Source organism: Suncus etruscus, chromosome 16 (genome assembly GCF_024139225.1).
Source record: "Suncus etruscus isolate mSunEtr1 chromosome 16, mSunEtr1.pri.cur, whole genome shotgun sequence".
NCBI lineage: Eukaryota > Metazoa > Chordata > Mammalia > Eulipotyphla > Soricidae > Suncus > Suncus etruscus.
The window spans coordinates 63,867,396-63,888,852 of record NC_064863.1 but is presented as its reverse complement, the minus strand read 5'-3'; the positions used below and the strand labels follow the sequence as shown (position 1 = coordinate 63,888,852).

The following is a 21,457-nucleotide window of genomic DNA, read 5'->3' as shown; positions in this document are numbered from 1 at the left end:
ATGGAAAAAGGCTGGTCCCTCTGACCCAATATTTAGGACTAAAGCAATATCCAGAGTACAGTTCTCCAAATATGCTTCATGGACAATTTATCAGAATATTTATGGTCAGGGAGGAAAATATGGAATGTCTTTCATAGAATGATCTATGAAAAATGAAAAAAAATGACCTCAGGAAGAGAGACAATTATTCTATCTATACAGGACCAGAGAACACATTGTGTTTCTGAGAATATATACATTTTGTCTTATAGTAATCTGAGATGTCAAAATTCCAAATATTTTCTATGCCTGTTATAAAATCACGTCTTGATGTTGATCATTCTCATTTGGGTTTGGAATTCTCCTTTGGTTTAGCTTGTGGGGTAGAGGATTGTGAGATGACTCTAATTTAGTACCTCTGATATGAGAGGCTCAGAATGTCATGACGGTGGGCTTTTATTCTAATAACACTTGAGCCACAGCTAGTGATGAGAAGGAATTAAGAATTAGGTTTTTAAAAACTAACCAGACTCATGCAGAAGGTCCAGGTTTTAAAATACAAATTGGTTCAGTTTTAAGTTCTTTATGACATTTCAGGAGAATATAAACACATGCTGAAATAGGACCTAATGCATGTTTTGGTTACATGAAATTAGGACATAGAATGCTGGGTAATAATCTTGGGTATTACAGGAGGACATTCATAGCCGTGAAATAAAGCTCTTGAGAAAATGGTATGGAAATAGAAGGGAACCATGTATGCTCCAAACAGCTTACTAACTAGCATACTTAACATTGAAAGAAAAACACTTAGTGCATTATTTAATTAAAAATTAAAAGGTAATACTGTGTTGTGGGCATAACAATCAATCAAAATTTCTCAAATTCTTTGTTGGGATGTTTATCCTATACATTGCAGATGTTTAGTAGATCCATGGCTCCTATTCACTAATAGCATCCCCAGATCGTGACAGATTAGACCATTCCCATTTTCAAATATTTCCTGTGAAATGAGAGGACTAGGAGCAAAATAAACTCTTGGTTGAGAATCACTACCTTTAAAATGATCAACTCTTTATAAAAACATGTAATGAGAAGTTTTAAGACTATATACCCAAGGGAAAACATTAAAGAGAAGAAATAGTAAGGTAAATAGATAATTAGGGTTAAAGTATTATCATGTTGTCTTTTTCTTATGGAAATGTCCTTCTGAGCAACTGAAGATAGACTAATACCTCAGAAAAAGTTTATAATAATAAACAGCAGTGAACCAGTTACTTGATGGAAATAAAGCAAGATTCTGTAGGTTCAGCCCAGAATCGAATATTTCTGACAGTGCTGGAGGGCTGACTTTCTTAGGGAGTCTCAATGCTAGCCCCTACCTTGTCTCCTACTCACTCCCCACACTCGCTCTCTGATCATAATGATCACACAGCATGCTTCTTTTCACTCTACAACTCAGCTTAATTCTCATAACCATCTCCTGTGGAACTGTGCTCTGCTTGAAGCTTGTGGGCTGAAATCCTGTGGTTTACTAGAACTGGCATCTTAGCAGACAGGTGGCCTGGAGTAGGGAACAGGTATAGGGCACACTGAGATATGACAGCAACCTGCTACATTGCCCCTGGGCTCATGGAACTCACCTGGCACTTTGCTGGTTTCCTTTCAGTTAATTAGGCAACTCAGAAGAGCTTCTAACTGGCCTGCAGAGTCAACTAGACATTCTGTCAGACTCTACCAGTTAAAAAGAGATTTCAAACAGAATTGGAGAAACTCTGGCTTCTTCACTCCTGACAAAAAGAAATCCTCTCAAATACTCATTCCTTTTTCCTGCAGGGTTATTTAATGCAGAGTTAACTTCCTAAATTAAGAGTTGGGAAATACCACAAATCAAAAGTGCCTCTAAAAGTAACTCCTGATAGAACAACAGAATCCTTCTTCAGTACTTCTCAAAGTGGGTTCTGTGGTGGCTGCAGTTGTCTCTACCATGGGTATCTGGTCTGGCTTTCTCCAGCTTGACTCATTTTAATCACAAATCAGCCTGCACACACCATTAAAGAATGATTCTCTTTGGATCAGAAAGGGGAAAGGGTTGCAGCCAGAGGTGAGGGAGGAAAACAGAACAATCATACCAATAAAACAGGGCTTAAGATTGTCGCTCAATGTGCATCAGGTACTTATGAATTCTACTGGATAAGCACTTATAAATAAGGAACAGTTATTCCACATTCCAGGTCTCATTCTTCTGTTAGGAATCATCATAGAGAGGATTGTTGTAGTTTCCCCAGGACCCGTAGTCATGGTCATCCAAAAGCCTTCCATAGGAGGAATGCCTAGAAAGACAAAAAAGGAGTTAGTTGGAAAAATTGCTCATCCAAGGAAATCCCTAGGCACTATAGACTAAATTGGGATTCACAGAACCAACAAGAGGAATACAACAAACTTTACTAGGACCTTCCTTTGGCCAGAGGCCAATCAACATGATAGCCCCATTCCACAAGCCCCTGACAGAATTGAGCCTCTAGGAATTTGACTGGAATTTTCCATAGAAAAGAAGAGGAGGATCCACTTCTGTGACCATTTAATAAGAAGTAATTAAAAGAGAAGTTTGCATTTCTGGAATTTTGACTTAGATCCTAGACTTATTTTCCCTAAAGTAACTAATTTTGTCACTATTCCTCCAGACATTTTATGTAGTGTTTTGTTATATACAGCATTTGCTTCTAAATAGTCAAGATTTGTTTGATCCTCAAAATAAAGTCATGGGGCTGATATTGTTTATCTTTATTTATATGATGAGGAAAGTGGGAATAAAAATAGTAATTAATATAGGCCGGAGAGATAGCATGAAGGTAAAGCATTTGCCTTGCATGCAGAAGGACGGTAGCTTGAATCCTGGCAATAGTCCCCTGAGCCTGCCAAGAGCGATTTCTGAGAGTCGAGCCAGGAGTAACCCCTGAGTGCTGCTAGGTGTGACCCAACCCGCCCCCCCAAATAATTAATGTAGTCAGTCAACAAAGCTATGAGTCAAATATGTCCCCTAATTTAATATCTAGTATTCCAAATTCAGTTTGCTGGAATAGATTTCCACCTTATTTCAATGGTAATATCTTTAACTACTTTCCCAGAACAAATATTATTTTTCTTTTTCTCTTCTTTTCCTTTTTGTGGTTTTTGGCTACACCTGATGACACTCAGGGGTTATTCCTAGCTGTGAACTCAGAAATCATTCCTGGCTTGGGAGACCATATGGGACGCCGGGGATCGAACCCAGATCTGTTCTGGATCAGCCACATGCAAGGCAAATGCCCTACTGCTGTATTATCACTTCAGCTCCTAAATATTATTTTTCTAAGAAAACAATGTCATATCATTATTATTCCTCTGTCCAAATCCACTGAGTTGATCCTCATCTCAGAGTCGTTCTAGATCCCACAGAATCTGGTGCTTCTTATAATTCTAAGCATGTCTACTGTGACTAAAGATTCTCATGTTTCCTCTGCTACTCACATCAATCTCTCTGCTCTGGCCCCTAATGCTTGGCACTTCTCTTGCTCAGGGTCTTGATACTTAACTGTTCTCTCATTGCCCTGAGAACACTGACTTGAGACATCTACAAAGTTCACTTTCTTTGATCTTTTAAGGCTTTGCTCAGATGTCACCTACTCAGTGAAGACTTCCTTTTGAACTTGAAACTCTCAACTACTAACACTACTGCATAATTTTTCTCACAATAATACTCATCACCTTCTAGTACATTATCATTTACTTTAACTATTATTGACTCACTAGACTATGATATTATTATTATTCTGCATATTTTAGTTGTATCTTCAGCATTTAATAAATACCTGGAAATAGTAAATCTTTAATAAACATTTTTGAAAAGACCATAAACTACATTAACATACATATTACATGCAAATATATATATATATATATATATTTTTTTTACTTTGGGAGGTTTCTTTGTTTTGATTCACACAGAGCAGTGCTGATTCTGTGCTCAGGGATTGCTCCTAGAAACCGTGGGGGATCAGATAGGTATTAGGAATTGAATCGGGGTCAGCTGCATGCAGTGAACTATCATTTCGGTACAATTATATTCTGAACCCTTTTAATGTGTTTTAAACAATTTATTCACAAAGTGGAAACATCTTAGAGATGACCATAGTCATTGCAATGTAATAACAAGATTGGGAAACACCACAAAATGAGAATTTGGTACCTTGAGGTTTACACTGGTATGTGAGTTATTACACCTTGTCACTGGAAATTAGAGATGCTATTCATAGACAAACATGTCTACATTATCTGTTTATTCTCAGGTGAAAACTGAATAAACTGGAAATACATTTGAGAGCCATAATAATATTTTTCTAGATCAGTTCTTAAGCTAATTGCTGTGGCTCTTTGGAAATTTATTTACATCAACTTGAAAAGAAATGATCTGCTTCATAAGACCATTCAAAGTTTTAGCCTTCAATATTCTAAAAACCAGGGTCAGAGCAATGTTACAGTGGGTACAACACCTGGATTTGATCCCTGGCTACACATAGGGTTCACACATCATCACTCCAGAAGTGATCCCTGAGAATACATCTAGACTAACACCTGAACATTGCTGAGTGTGGCCCTCAACAAAACAACAAAACAAAACTTCTGATGTCCACCCAAAGGGCTTGTTTAGTTGGCCCTTTCTATATGTCTGGGAACTTGAGGTTATTTCACTGTGTACTTTATTTCCCCCTGTTGACCTATATGCATTTTTGTGGCTCCGAAAAGGAAAGAAACTATATAGAACACACCCTGGGTCCATTGGAACAGGATCAGAGAGTGGGAGGAAAAGATAATGACCATCCATCTCCAACACATCACCCACATTTAACAACTCCAGTAACAATGAAATTCTTTAACAGCAGAGTTGACCAAAAAAAAGCTATAAAATTCACAAGTAAAAATCTGAGAATTACAAAACTGAAGGTAGGTCTATGCTTTATCATGGCTTTACTGCTGCTGGGTTGGTGCACATTGACCTCATAAATGTTTCCCTTGATTAATGGGCTGTCTCGCCCTGTCTCACCCCTGTGTATGGCCATTAAACTTCTCACATTTTATTTCTATCATATAGTTTTACTCCTATAAAATGTCAACTTGGTCAATAATTAGATGTCTCTCCTTGAATATGTTTTCAGGCCCTTGTTTCTTCACTGATAAAATAAAAAAAATAAAAAAAAGTTGTTCTGGCATTTTTAGAAGAATTAAAACAGTGTAAAAGACATGACACACATATATGCACAGTAATTACCACCCAATATTGCTGTTTTGTTTCTGTATAATGAAACTTATATAAACACATGCATATCTGCAAGTAGTAGTGAATAAGTGAGCCTCCCCATACTAGGAGCTCCTGAAACTACTCTCCTGACATAGTTACTGCTCTGGCCCCCAAATCTAGTGTCTTATATTATTGTGTTTAGCAGGGAGGCCAGGGAGATAGTGCAGTGGGTATGCTGCTTGCCTTACACACAGCTGTCCTGGGTTCAATCCCCAGTCTCCCATGTAGTCCCCTAAGCTCTACTAGAAGTGATCACTGAGTAGAGAGCCAGAAATGTGTCTTGAGCACTGCCAAGTGTGGACCCAAGACCAACAAACAAAATTTATTCAAGTTTTGTTGTTTATGCTATTTTATGTGAGACTGTTACTATAGAAATCAGAGCTATAACCAATAATGAAGCATTAGGAAAAGGCATCTTTGATATAAACACTAGTAAAATAAAGGGAAAATGGATTGTTTTACTCAGTTTTCTCTGCACATTTACTTGGATGAATAGTAACTTGGGAAAAATGTGACAGGCAAAAAGTATGAATATAATAAACCATATGAATGGAATGAACTGAACCCACAGGTTTGTTTTAATATGTTAATGATTCTAAACAAGGAGCATGTGATCTGGGATGCAAGCCATATTTGGATAAATTCCACAATACTAGAGAAAGATCGCCAAACACGTGTGTGCATGTACCTATATAAATTCAAATATGTGAGATAAAGGAAAAGTAGTAATTTTAAATTCTCTCTAGGTTAGAGCTTCATAATTGATGGATGTATTAGATGTAATTAGGGAAGTGTTCAGATTGATATAATTGGCATCTACAGGGTGAAAAACTGCCACTTGCATGTCTAAGAAAGTGAGGCTCAAGGAATCTAGTGACTTTATCCATGTGATTCAACTGCTAAACTGGTAGTAAAACTTCATTGCTGACCAGAGCAATAGTGTTGTGGGTAAGGTGCATGCCCTAGGTTTAATATGATCCCCTGAACCCTGCCAGGCCAATCCCTAAGCAGAGCCAGGAATAAACACTGAACACCATCAGATGTGACCCTCCTCCACAACAAAACCAAAACAAGCAAAACAAAACAAAAAAATTGATTTTTTTGTATTGATAATGCAATATGCCCCATCTAGTTTCAATATGAATAGACTCTGTATGAATGACACCATCACTGGGTTAGTCTTATTTATTATTTACTCAGTTCCTTTATAAAGTTTGGTCCCTGTTCTGTTTTCTGCCTGCTGTGCCTCAGCACCCCTTAAAGGGCAAATTTACTTAAGGGTATACTACATATTACTTTTCAGAACTTTTAAAATGTTTTTCATGATTCAACAGTTCTTTTATAAAGATTTTATTATAACAAGCTGCAATTAGTAGGAAATAAACTGTTTATAGAAAATCTACTTGGTCAATACAAACAATGTGCTATAATAATTCAGTGTGCAATATAACTGTGACAAAGTGAAAATATTTTACTAAAGGAAACAAAGGGCAATATATCATTTCTCCCTTAAAGACATATATTGTAGAAGTGAGTTATAGTTAAATTTCTCCCATAAGATGGGTGGGTATACAGCACTCAGTACAGAACTTACTCTCTCATTAATTGATGGTACTGTGCCTATTCACAACACTTTTTACTATTGTACAGTTAAGTTAGGTAACAGAGAATACAGAGAGAAAAAATAATTTAACTCTTTTATTTTCAAGTATAGGAAGCAGTATTCACTATGCCTTATTACTGATGCTTCCTTGATGACAACTGGTACATAATGTGTTGACATTTGCCATAACTGAATAATGGTTTTTAAGATAACTGTGGCATTAATATTTAATATAATTCAATTGACTTTGAAAATAGGTGAAGAGTTTTATGTTCCTTAAGTTTGAAGCTGTTTTAGAAAACCTTTCTCCTTTTAAATGTTAACACCAATTCTCCACCAAGCCTCCCACTTTGTTCATTGTTACCCCTTCTAAAGTCCTCTTCTCTTTTGTCAGCTGAGTCTGCCATTCCATCAAAAGTGCCCCTAGAGCTATAAATTTGAATAAGAATTTGGTGTTTAGTTCTATAAAACACACATTAGAGGTGTTTTCTAAATGGATGAATTTGTGACTCTCTTACCATTAGTAAATAAATCCTAAAGTCTAATAATCCATTAAAAAGGTTAATTTGGGATATCCATGACTGTCTTTTTATTGCATGCTTCTTTTCTTCCTATTGGTGGCTTTAATTCTATGTCATTTCCTTGCCTGTTTCTTTAATTGAAATATTTATTGAAATCTAACTATTAGATCCTATTCTTGTATACAAAGTGAACAGATTTAAATTTTTATCCCAGGGAGCTTATAATTTCACTGGTTAGGGAAACAATAAATAAGATAATGAAAACAGTATGGTAGATAGAAATAAATGTAATAGAAAATAATATAAAGCAAATATAATACAAAAATAATATTATATATAAATATATAATATAATATATATACAATATATGTAAATAATATAAAGCAAGGAAGGAAATGAAGAATTCCCAATTATAATTTGGCGGGCTTATAGTTTTAAATATGAAAGTAAGGGCAAGTCTCACTAAAATGACATTCAACAGGCAGGTAAGCAAAATAGAATTGCATAAAATGGTTGCATGAAATGCTCTGCTGTAGGAGCAAGTAATGCTTTGTTTTACTTTATTTTAATAAATAAAATATTTTATTTATTTTATTTTAATACTCTTTTTACAAAATATATTTTTATGATGGAGTGGTTTTAGATTTATTGAAGTTGAAAAGATAATACAAAAAATTCTTACCGGTATATATATTTTTTTTTTGGGGGGGCACACCCATTTGATGCTCAGGGATTACTTTTGGCTAAGTGCTCAGAAATCACCCCTGTGTTGGGGGGGACCATATGGGACACTGGGGGATTGAACCGCGGTCCGTTCCGTGGCTAGTACTTGCAAGGCAGACACCTTACCTCTAGTGCCACCTCACCGGCCCCCCCGGTATATATTTTTTAATGAGCTTTACTGATCTATCATCTACCATAATGCATGGCACATTAATATTATAAATTACAATTTTGAAGCTAAGAAAACTCTGTCTATTAGGGAGGAATTTATTTGCCCATAGTTTATACAGCAAGGCATAATGAGTATCATAATTCAACAATCATCTCAGTTCTGTCTTTTTCTACGCAAATCCCAATGGTAGAAATATCTTTAAACATTCATTTTTCAAAGCGCTTATTCCATACTCTGGGTTTCTTTGGAAAAATGATTACTTCAAATTTATCTTCATATAGTCATCTGTGCTCTGAAAAGTCAAATGAAATTTACTAAAAATTTATCTGCTAGATATCAAACTGGTAGACACTTGTCATAAAATATGCCTGTACGTCAGAACATCTATCTATAAATAAGATCAGACGTGAAGTATCTGGGCAAAATCCATTGTTGATCTCCTTCCCATTTCTTTTGATTTTAAACAAACAAATAATGCTTCCACACCCCGGACTTCCTTCTTGGAATCATTTACTCAGCAAGCAAATATTTATTATGCAACTTTTTATCCCTCTAGTGGAAAAGACTGGCAGAGAATACAATAGTTGCAGTGTGGAGAAGAGAGAGGCCCAAATTTGATATGTGTAGCAAGGAACTCACCAACAAAAGGAGCAGGGCCGGAGTGGTGGTGCAAATGATAAGGCGTCTGCCTTGCGCACACTAGCCTAGGACAAACTGAAGTTTGATCCCCTGGTATCCCATATGGTCCCACCCCACCCAAGCCAGGAGCACACAACCAACCAGGAGTAACCCGTGGGGTGTGATCAAAACAACAACAACAACAACAACAAACAAACAAAAAAGGGAGGGACAAGCTTTCCTAAAGAGGTCTTTTTTGAATCAGAGAAATTAGATAAATGAACCAAGCACTTTCAATTAGGGTATAGAGGAGATATAATAGGAGATATACTAGTATTATAGGAGATATACTAATATATATAATACAGGAGATATACTAATATACTTGTTAGATTAGTATATTCAGAGTTCAATGTTCAAAATCAAAATTCAAATATACATAATTAACATGGCGCTAGTTCTTGGAAACTCAAACAAAGCACGTATTTAGAGGTGAGGGTAGTGCTGCTCTATACAAAATATGGTCCACTGATTAGTAGCATTGATCTCAGTTGTGAGCTGCTAAGAAATGCCAAAGCATGACTCCACACTGACTTATTATTTCCAACTCTATGAGGATGATGCCAAGAAACCTTTTTTTTTAAGAAGCCTTCTCATTGATGATTAGGGTTACTAAATTGAGAACCATGTCAATTAGATTGATAGAATGTCACAAGCTGATCTGAGTCAGCCTGTTGTAAACCAAATCTGGAGGCTTTCAGATGTCACAGCTATCTGGGCATTTTTTTAAACTAACTAACTAACTAACTAACTAACTAGCTGGCTAGCTAATTGACAAACCAACAACCAACTACTAGCTAGCTAACAACCAACAAACTACTTAACTAACAACCAGAAAGAAGCCAGAGTATAAAATAAAATAACTAGAACTCAAGTAAAACAAACGACTTCTAATAAGATACTTAAGAGATAGGCCCTGTTGTATCTATAGATCAATATCACATTTATTTTTGTGAAAAGAACAGTCTGTGTTGCCTGTGTGGGTTACCAGCACAACTAATTATAGCAGCAGCAGCCACACTGCTGGTGATAACAGATATAATCTTATGCTCAGGGAATTATTCAGTGGCCAAACAGTTTTGAGCCAATTTAAACCAAATGAAGCAGAGTCACCTCATACTTCAATCATCACTAACTAAAGATAACCCTTTTCATGAGGGAGGCAGCGCATTTGCTCTCTTTGAAAGTTTCACACAATCTCTCAAATAAAGACTGCTTAGAGACAGTTTCTATTTGTGAATGTATAACTTGGACATAATTTCTAAGGCATATTTTTGGGACCATTGAAATTTCCAAAATAGTGCAAGGCACTTCTCAGAGATACTTGGGTTTGATTTCAGACTGTTGTAATAAAGCAAATATTACAAAAGAAATTTACATGGATGTTTTGGTTTAACAGTGAACATTAAAGATGTGTTCATAGTATACTGGAACATGGTAGGTAGACAATTGTATTATCTGAAATGTATATGTCTACAAATTCTTTAATAATAAAAACTGCTAAGCATCATCACATGTTGCTATGTTGAGAATTGTTCAACAATGGATCATCACAAATCTAAAATTTGTAAAAAGTATAATAGAGAAAAGTTAAAGCAAAGTATGTTGTACAGAAAGTAGGGTGCTTTCCTTGCACATAAACAAACTGGGTTTAATTTCCAGCACTAAACTATGGTCCCCCAAGACTGCCAGAAGCAGTCTTTGAACAGAGACAAGAGTAAGCCCTAAGTAATTCTGCATACAATCTCAGACCTTCATCTAAAACCATGCACAAAGGTCAAATTCAAATGGATTAAAGACATTAATATCAGACCTCAAATCATAAGGCATAAAGGATAACATGTAGGTAAAACAGTTCATTACACTGAGTTTAAATGCAGCTTCAAGGAGAAAATATCACTCTCCAAACAAGTGGAAGTGGAGATAGACAGATGGAACTATATTAATCTGAGAAGCTTCTGCACCTCAAAGGAAATAGTGACTAGGATACAAAGGCCACTCACAGAATGGGAGAAACTATTTACCCAGTACCCATCAGATAAAGGGATAATATCTAAGATATACAAGATACTGACAGAAATTAACAAGAAAAAAACATCTAACCTCATCAAAAATGGGGAGAATAAATGAACAGACACTTCCTCAGAGAAATACAAATGGCCAAAAGGCACATGAAAAAATGCTCCATATCACTAATCATCAGGGAAATACAAATCAAAACACAATGAGGTACCATCTCACACAATATACACTGGTACACACCACAAAGAATAATCAGCATTGGTGGGGATATGGGTAACAAAGAACTCTCATTTAATGCTGTTGGGAATGTCTTCTAGTTCAGCCTTTATGAAAAGTAATACAGAAATTCCTTAAAAAAATGAAATTGAGCTACCATATGATCCAGCTTTCCACTCCTAGGGATATGCCCTAGAAGAAAAAAACACAATACAAAAATGCCATCTGAACAACTATATTCTTATAGTGCTATTTACAATAGCCAGAATCTGGAAACAACCCAGATTCCTTTCAATAGATGAATGGCTAAAGAAACTGTGGCACATATACACAATGTAATATTATGCAGCCATCAGGAAAGATGAAGTCATGAAATTTTCCTATACATGGAAACTATTTTGCTGAGTGAAATAAGTCAGAGGGAGAGAGATAGACACAGATTAGTCTCACTAATCTATGAGATTTAGGAAAAATAAAAGACATTATTGTAATAATGCCCTGAGACAATATTGATGAGGGCTTTGAGGACTGGCTCATGATATGAAGCTTACCACAAAGAGTGGTGAGTACAGTTAGAGAAATAACAACACTAACAACTATCATGACAATAGTAATGAGTGAGAAGTAGACTGACTATATTCAATACAGGCAGAAGGTGAGGGAGGAGAGTGATGTGGCACATTGGTGGTGGGAAGGTTGCATTGGTAAATGGGGGGGGTGTTCTTTTTATGAGTGAAACCTAACTACAAATATGTTTGTAATCATGGTGCTTAAATAAAGATATTATTTAAAAAATAAATAAACCAAACAAACCAAAAAAACAAACAAAAACCCACCAAAACTAAAACACCTTGCAAACTAAAAAACAAAAATGACCTCCAAACAAACTAACAAGATTTGTGTAGGCACAATTACAAATCTGGGCTGCTGCACCTTTTTCTTCCTCCTCTCTTCTGAGTCCTTGATGCCTATCTGTTGCAGGTCAGCCCCTGTCACAACTTAGGGTAGGGCACGATCACCGATCAGGGTAGGATCAGTAACATAATAATTCCATAAAATATTTACATACACAACACCTATCAATGGTAATTACTATTTTACTAAGCATCTAAGTAGTAAGCACTGTTCTTAACAATTATAACTGTATTTTGTCCTTCTATTGCCCTTACCTTGTACTCAGCATGGAGTTTAATCTATCATAATTCAATTCATATATCAATCCTGAGTTAGGTGAAGAAACTAAGAACAACATGATTAAGAAATTTGTACCTACCCATTCTTTATCTGTCACATAAACTCTTCAGGTTCTATCCTCAACATTTCATATGAAACAACCTTAAAAAATAGGCTTTATTCTTTCATTTTTGCATGTGGATGAAGAAATTAATAAAGTTGTAATTTGCCCAATGCCATTTACATAATAAGTAGAAAGGTTAGTATTAAGCTTATCTGAAAGTATACATTCCTATCTTTACTTCATAGTAGCTAAATAAAATGGGAGGACCAATAAGAGAGAAGAATTTGGGAAATTTGGGGAAGTTCATGGAGGTGAGTTGGTTTACAACTGTTAATGTCCAGGAGCTATTTTTGCTCTATGCTAAGGAGTGAACCTTGGAGTTGTTCCAGGGACCATATGCAGAAGCTGGACATTGAACTAGGAATGACTCAAGTTAGACAAGCACTTGTAATGTCTTTCAGGCCCTGAGACAATTTTTTTGTGGGGTGTAGGTTGGACACAATTAGTAGTGTATGTGGCTTACTTTTGGCTCTGCACTCAGAAATCATTCCTGGCAGGTGTAGAAGTCTGCATAGGCTATCAGCAAGATCCCTATCCATTGGTACTAGTTCACTATCTCTGTGATAAATAATTCATGTAAACCATATCCCAGGGTGCCTTAGATTACAGAAATAGGTGATTCTGTAGTTACGGAATAAAATGAAAAAAACAAAAAACAAAAAACAACAAACCTAGACTTTACAGGTCTTAAAGAATAGGAGTATGAAAGTAAATTGGTACTGAGTTTAGAAATACCTTCAGAGGTAATTGGAAATTTGAGAAAAAGGTAAAACTACTGAATCAGTAGAGTGAAAGAGACATGTCCTTTTTTTTTTTCTAGTTGTGCAACTGCTTTTTCAAGCGGTCTCTTCTTTTGCAGGTATATAGTCAGTAATTACAGGCTCAAAACTAATGATTCCCTATGGGCTCTCATTTCAACCACTTGTTACTTTAGCCACAGACAACAGACTTCTTGTCATGTTATTGTTTCTAGCAATCTAAAATGATAGTAACATAACAAATTTTCATCCAATGCAAAATTTGCCCTCAAGCAACCACACTCACAATCAAATACACACAAACATATCAATTGAACTAACTGCATATTTGATGAGTGATTGGTATTTTCTGAAATTTCCAAAAAATAATACTGGAAGAGGGTTTCGCACAGCTTTTAAGATTCATGAGTGTTATTAACCTCCTTTTTTTTTTTATTATTTTGCAGAAATAAATTAACAGCAGCAGAAAGGGATTTTCCTAAGGGGGTTTATAAACAGAGGGCTGATCCTTTACCCTTTCCCCATCTTTACACTTGTAGTACAAGAGATAAAAAGCAATCTTATATTTACTCCACAGGGGGCCTTTCTGCATTCAAGGGGTGGATTTATATGGAGGAAAGACACAAATAATAATTCAATTTAATCATTCAATGAGTTTATCTAATGTTGAGAATGCCTGAAGAAAATAAACTTTAACTGTTTAAAATAAAATTTAGTGTTGTTTTAATCTGTGCTCATTAGAACTTTTAATGATCTGATAACAAATTTTTCTAAACACAGTAAATTCTGTTTCTAGAGCTTTAGGCAACAAGGCTAATGCTATCAACTAAGCAATTCCCTGACAAGGTCCATTTCAGTTGACAACTCTGCTGCTGGGGACAATAGTACCATATACTTGAAAAGTACCTAGTGAGACTCTTGTAAAAGAGTAAATGAGAATTAGTAAACTCAATAGCTTTAGGTCTGCTAGAAAGTGACATGTAGGTAGGATTTTAACTAAGATCTCTGTTCGATTAGCAGTCTTTATCATATTCTAGTGTACCTGTATATTCTAGATATCGGTAGATTTGAGATGTAAATAAAAATTCTTCCCTGAAATAAAGGAATGGGGCAAAGAGAATAATAAAAGAAAAGAGGGATGCCATAGAGAAATGGGTGTTGAACCTTGTATGACTGAAATTCAATTACAACAATTTTGTAACAGTGTATTGCAGGGTGATTCAATTAAAAAATTCTTGTTTGAGGTTGGAGAAATAGCATGGAAGTAAGGCGTTTGTCTTTCATGCAGAAATATGGTGGTTCAAATCCTGGCATCCCATATGGTCCCCTGTGCCTGCCAGGGGCAATTTCTGAGCATAGAGCCAGGAGTAATCCCTGAGTGCTGCTGGGTGTGACCCCCCCAAAAAACAAAAAAAAGTAATTGTTTTTGTTTGAAAGCAAGAATCTGTAGATTATTTTAAAAAATATATTTTTTCAGGGAAGAGCATGAATACAGTCCCCTGTTACCAAAAATTATGTAGTTGAATTTCCCATATTTGGGGAAATCGCAGGGGTCAGCACATCCGGAGTGCAATGGATAAACCTTGCCCTGGGGAAACCACCTTTGTGATCATGGTATTTCACCTTCCAGGTAAGTATTCATAGACTATTTTAATATCATTTTGGCAAGTATATAGTAGATAGTCTAGAGCAAACCATAGTTTTGGTGACAAAGACCTTCAAAAACTCATCTATGGTGATTCAGAGAAATTCAAAGTAGTGATTTTCAATCACCACTACACCTTTGTAAAAAGGTTAAAAACTACTGGTATCACACCTTGGTCATAAATGCAGGTCTGTGGACCGGTTTGCAGGACAAATGCTGGCCTGGCTGTGCAAAGATGTTGAACACTATTCTAATGGTTACCAAAAGCTGTCTCTATTTTATCTCTTCCCCATCGAAAAAAAGTAATTTTGTAGTAAAGTGGAAATAATTTTCTGATAGCAGCTTATAAAAGCAGTATCAAGTTATAATTAAAACACAGTATCTTTGTAACTATACAGTAGAAATTAGATTAGCTGGAATAGAGTGTCATCCAGGTAAGAAATAATTTATAAAATTTAGTTTGCAGATCAAGAAAATAAAGACTTAATCAGAAGAAAATTTTTTTTTCTAAATAAAGGTACTTGAAAATATCTTTATGATAATTTTTCATATTAGAAGCAAAAGATCTTTAATTCCCAGTTTGTCTTTGAAAGCTAGTTTTCCTTATCTCTGTACTTTAGATTCAGGTGATGTTAATAAAAAATTTGATTGACTGATACACGTAAAAAATGAAAAGTAAAAGACAATCTAGGAAGACAAAAGGGAAGGTAGAAACAGAAGGAAGGATACACACCTTGAGAGGAAGCCAAAGACTGTGTGGAATGGTTGGATGTTTTTACACACTGTGTACATGTGACTGTATTCTCGGGGTTACTCATTACTTGACTTATAGCCAATCTTAGTAGTGTCCAGCACTATGTCCACTTAAGATCTGAGTTCTCCTGGGGTTTACATTCTTATGAGAGAGATAGTAGAAAAATCAAAAAAATTATAAAACTCAAAATGGCAGGGAATGTAACTAGGATAAAGTGATAGCCGGTCTTCAATTACATTGCTTCACTCAGTATGAAGAGATTAAAAAAAAAATAAAACCTTGATTCTCAGCAGCAGGACTAGATGTGTGGAGTTTGTACATACTCTTCATATCTGCATGCAATTGTTTTTTTGCCCACATCCCAAAATATTTACAACCAGTTCATTGATGTGTCTGAATTGTCCCAGCTGGAGAGAGTATGGCAATAAGTGTGCCCTTGATAGAAAGGCATCCTATCCAGGGGTGGGTCTTGCTTCATGTTCTCATCTAGCAGGATAACTCTGGGCACTGGCACACTAAACTGGACAAGAGTTTGGAAAATGAATGAATGGATGAATGAATGAAAATGATTTTTGAATCTTAGCAGTCTTTGAGGTCTTTATTTAGAAGATTGGTCATTTTCTTTTTGTGAACAAAACCATGTCTCAGAGGTACATAATTGGTCAAATTAATTTCATTATGCATATTTTTATTTGTATTGCCATTTCCAAGGGCATATTGTTAACATTAAGCAATCACTTAGTATAACTCAGGCATAAAAGAATAAATGAACAAGTGAAGTAAATGTTCCCCTGCAGGGTGTGATGTGAAGGCCACTAACAAGGAAGAGCTAGAAGGACTTCAATTTAGGGAGAGAGAACAAAAAGAACAAAAGTTTTGTAGATACAAAAAAACCTGCCGTGTTCTAAGAACTACACAGAAAGGTAGGGTGACTGTAGATCAATGGTCAAGAGAAAAAGAGAGGGGCCGGTGAGATGGCGCTAGAGGTAAGGTGCCTGCCTTGCAAGTGCTAGCCAAGGAAGGACCGTGGTTTGATCCCCCACGTCCCATATGGTCCCCCAAGCCAGGGGCAATTTCTGAGCGCTTAGCCAGGAGTAATCCCTGAGCATCAAATGGGTGTGGCCCGAAAAACCAAAAAAAAAAAAAAAAAAAAAAAAAAAAAGAGAAAAAGAGAGAAGAGCCAGGCCAGAATAGGCTTATGAATGACAGGACCAACCTAGAGTTAGAAATTCATTTTATGTGCAGGAGATAGCACTGTGCTACTGAGCTGGCCCCTTAGAGGGAAAGGGTTTGACCCATACTCAGTAGAGCTAAGGATTTACTCCTGGCTCTGCACTAAGGGGTCACTCCAGGCAGTGATCAGGTATCCTTATGGGATACTGGGTTCAGCAGCATGTGAGGTAGATGCCTTCACCTTGTACTATCTCTCTGGCCCCACTAGGGTTTTAAAGGGAAATTGTAACAGGGTCAGAAGCACTTCCATAAAGAAGGTTCTGGCTGACAGGAGAAATATGTTGGAGTTCATGTGACTGTCCATCATGGTTGCATATGTTCTTGTGTCCTTTGTTGCTGTACAGATTGATAAATCAGACTGTAACTTGCAGTTTGGGGTTTTATAGATGAAGGTAATTCTGTGAATACTGTGACTTTGACCCTTTGTGAATTTACAGAGCCACAAGCATTAAAATTGAAAATCTGTAGAATACTTCAATGTTCTATTTGGCTAAGGAAAATAAGAAATCAGTTAACATCTGTGATCACATTCATTGCAGACAAAAATACCTTTAAGCCAAAAATATAAGAATGTAATCTCAAGGGAGAAAAGAAATTGATACGTCTTCTATGTGTTGCATGCAGAACTAGTGAAAAACTTCATTAATGATTAGGTATATAAATATGCATCAACATTCAGAAATATGAATTTAGAAATCAAAGAGTACTCCACTCTATCCTATATCATGGAAGAGAAAACTTGAGGTTCAGGAGACATGTGGCTTTTGCAATGACATCATTTAAGGGCAGAGAGCCAAGGCCTAAGACTCCTGACTCAGGGTCATTTTCATTCCATTACCTCATCATGCTATATATTTCAGTCTATGCCTTCTACTTTGCCAATATTTCATCTATTTCTATCCAGTGCAGTTACAGTGAACAGTTTCACTTCTCTGCCAGTACTTCTTAAAGTAAGATACTTATCAATAAGCAAGCACTCAGCAAAACAGAGCTCAGGCTGGAGCCAACAAAATAAAATTCTTCTCTGCATAATGAGAGTATAGCATGCCTCACCTGATCTTCAGATATGCTGCAACTCCAAACACCAGCAACACCACAGCAATGACAGTCACTGTAATGGCAGCGACACTGCCTATGAAGGAGGAGAGCACAGGGGAAGAAAAAAACACCAAGAGAGGTTATTCAATTCGGAGCTATAGTAAATGCAGGAGTTAATTCTGTTACCAAATGATTCTCCTGTTAGGCAAGGTTCAGGGTATGATCAATATTTATTAAGACATTTGCATAGCCTGGAGTTGAGAGAACAGATCACAGTAAAATTTGATTATAAAAATGAAGCCATCTATTATTGCTGCCACTGCTGTTCAAGGTTGTAGTCAATTTAAATATCCTAATGTGTCACTTTATATTAATAAGTATATATAAAGCATATGTATATACACAAATATATAATATTTTTCCTTTAGCCTTTTGGTACATCTTGTATTGCTTATCTCTTTCCTAACATTATGTTGAAAATTGCTAATAGCCTAATAAAAACTCCTGTGCATGTAACAAAAATAATTTTTTATTACTGCTTTTATATCCTGTCTTTTAATTTTTAACCTTTTTAAATGGAAGTATCATAATTTACAATAGCATTATTATCAGTGTTTAAGATATACAATTAATGTACAAAATTATGTACTCACTACCAGATATTTTTATCATTTTTAATTATAATTTGTTTTGGTATTTATCTCCTTAGGTTCCTCTTATTTGGTACACTCTGAGTTGCCTATCTCTGGAAATCTATTTCCTTCTCATGATTAGGGCATTTTTAAACATTGTTTTTTGAAATAATTTTTCTAATTCTTCCTTTTCTTCTAGTATGCCTATAATGTGGACATGATTCCAATTGATGTTGTTCCAGAAGTCTCTGAAAATGTCTTTATTTTAAAAAATAACCCTCTCTGCTTTGTTGTTCTCAGTACCATTGCTCTATTGTTGAACTCAGGATTCCACACCTCTGTTTTATTATGTCTTCCATAGGATAATTCATTATTCAGTGATCTCATTGTATTTTTAAGCTTTGTAACTTCTTTTTTCTCTTTTTTTACTATCTTTATTTAAACACCTTGATCACAAATATGATTGTAGTTGGATTTCAGTCATGTAAAGAACACACCCCTTCACCAGTGCAACATTCCCATCACAAATGTCTCAAGTCTTTCTCCTACTACCCCAAACCGCCTGTATTCTATCTAGACAGACTTTCTACTTCCCTCATTCATTCATATTGTTATGGTAGTTCTCAATATAGTTATTTCTCTAACCGCACTCATCACTCTTTGTGGTGAGCTTCATGACATGAGCTGGACCTTCCAGCCCTCTCTTTTGTCTCTGAGAATTATTGCAAAAATGTTTTTTTTTTCTTAAAACCCATGAATGAGACTATTCTGCATCTATCATCTATCTCTCTCCCTCTGACTTGAAGCTTTGCAGCTTCTATTTGTATATTCCATTAGTTTTTTTTTTTTTCTGTTTTGGTGCCCCACCTAATGATGCTCAAGTGTTATGTCTGGTTCTGCATTTAGGGATCACTCCTGGTAGGAGCTATGCAAATACTACTCCATGACCACTCGAGTTTACTCTCTTCTAGATAATTCCATAAGTAGTTGCAAAATAGTTGTGTCTGAGGAAGGGAATTTGGGAATTTCCTATACCAACACTTGAATTTAGCATAAAAGCATTCTAACACAAACACACACACACACACAAACTGTAGTGAAACTCTTCTTTGGGGAATATGTCTGGTTTTCCAACTTAAATGCTGACTTTGATTTTGTAGGGAATGAAATTGGTTTTAGTATATATACCAAATCTGGTAGGTAACACTCAGTTTTGTTTGTAGAAATAACCAGGTGCAATTATAAAGAAACATGAATGTTTTATTGTATAGTTTGAAACCTAATTCCAAAAGCAATTATTAATGGGCAGTTAAAAAAAATCTTTTGAGCATGTAGCCTTATAAGAACAGCCATACTCTTTCCAAAAATTACAATTTGAAGCACAACACTTTTTTTGTGTGAGCTTTGGACTATAAATGTATATACTTCAGTTTTATTTCACCTTAGACATACCAAGAATCAATTGAGTTATTGTCTCCTCAGAATTAAAGTGACTTTTTGGCACTAACTGGTATTAGTGGTTTCTTTTGCCTTTTTAAGGCTGCTGGAAAATCATTTACTACTTTAACAAATGAATGGGACTCTAAAACACATTGGAAAAAGCACCAAAGATCTGGAGTCTAATTATACTGCAATCATTATTATTTTTATGAGGTTCTGTCCTTATTTTCTGTATAATCATGCTTTATTAATTAACCCTCTTCATGTACTACTTTCTTGCAGCACTGGAGAAAGAGGACTTGTTCTACTCTCTTCCACAACATTGATGATTGAATAGGATGCAATGAGCATTAATCTAAAGTCCTATACAAATTTATCATCCTGGACTTGAGTGTACCAAATATCAAAATGTGATAACTTTGACTCACTTTTGGAGATTTATAATTTGGACATTATTTACCTATAAATAGTTTGTTGTATACTATTTGTCTCACTAGTTCTTTTACAAAAGGTGTTAGAACAAAGCTAAGAAACAAGTTGATTTAATTATTAATCCTTTAGGAACTCCCAAAGAAAGCACTCATGTTCTCCTAGTTATGAATTTGTAAGACAGCCACAGTAGTATATGCTAACATTGAAGCTAAGTCCAGAGTTTGATATATGTAGGAAGAAGATTGATCAGGCTGTGCCATTTAGGAACTTTCACCTTCCTGGGACAATATATACATACATTCATCTCATTGTTCCCAGAATCCCTTTCATATATATTAGTATATTTATTAGCATATTATCTCCTCTTTATAAAGACTATCAGTAAAGGTGGAATTTTGGAACTTAATGCTGAAATGTACAGATTTGATTGAGTAGATCTATTTAAGATCAGACTTTCTAGAAAATCTCCAGTCCTACTTCATAAGTTTGTACATGGTTTCTCATTCTCAGAACTGTGCTGAAATTAGAAGAATTCAAGTCCACACTGATCAACAACTTTTTAAGAGCTTGTGAAATGAAGACTATTACTGCAAGGCAAACTGATGGGGGTATTTTATGATCTAATTGATATCATGATTGCAAGTGGATGCAGTTTTATAAACTGATCCTTAAATTAATCTCTTTTACAAAAGTTGGAAAGAGAAAGTATATAGTTGACTTTCCTATAAAAAGATCTTTTCTGCCCCAGGTCAGACTATAGAAAATCTTAGGTTTGATCTTTTCAGTTTCTTCCCTAATTCTAGGCAGTTAAGTTTCTTCCAAGACTTTGATTTACTGAATTGGTTTATACACCACCTCTTCATAAAAATAAATTACGCAGGGGCTGTAGAGATAGCATGGAGGTAGGGCGTTTGCCCTGCATGCAGAAGGATGGTGGTCGAATCCCAGCATCCCATATGGTCCCCCGAGCCTGCCA

General features: G+C 35.7%; 1 protein-coding gene and 1 non-coding gene across 2 annotated transcripts in view; both read right to left on the bottom strand.

Annotated features, from left to right (window-relative positions):
* Positions 1-950: 950 nt before the first annotated feature.
* The window catches only part of PARM1 (prostate androgen-regulated mucin-like protein 1), a 118,190-nt gene continuing 97,683 nt past the window's right edge, over positions 951-21,457 (bottom strand). The window contains exons 3-4 of the mRNA XM_049790299.1: positions 17,993-18,071; positions 951-2,312 (exon numbers count right to left, since the gene is read on the bottom strand). Coding sequence (XP_049646256.1) covers positions 2,228-2,312; positions 17,993-18,071 — 164 coding nt within the window. The 3' untranslated portion in view covers positions 951-2,227. The remainder of the gene's footprint in view (positions 2,313-17,992; positions 18,072-21,457) is intronic.
* On the bottom strand, positions 14,782-14,945 carry LOC126033322 (U1 spliceosomal RNA). Its single transcript, XR_007504430.1, has one exon. It is a non-coding gene; the product is annotated as a U1 spliceosomal RNA (small nuclear RNA).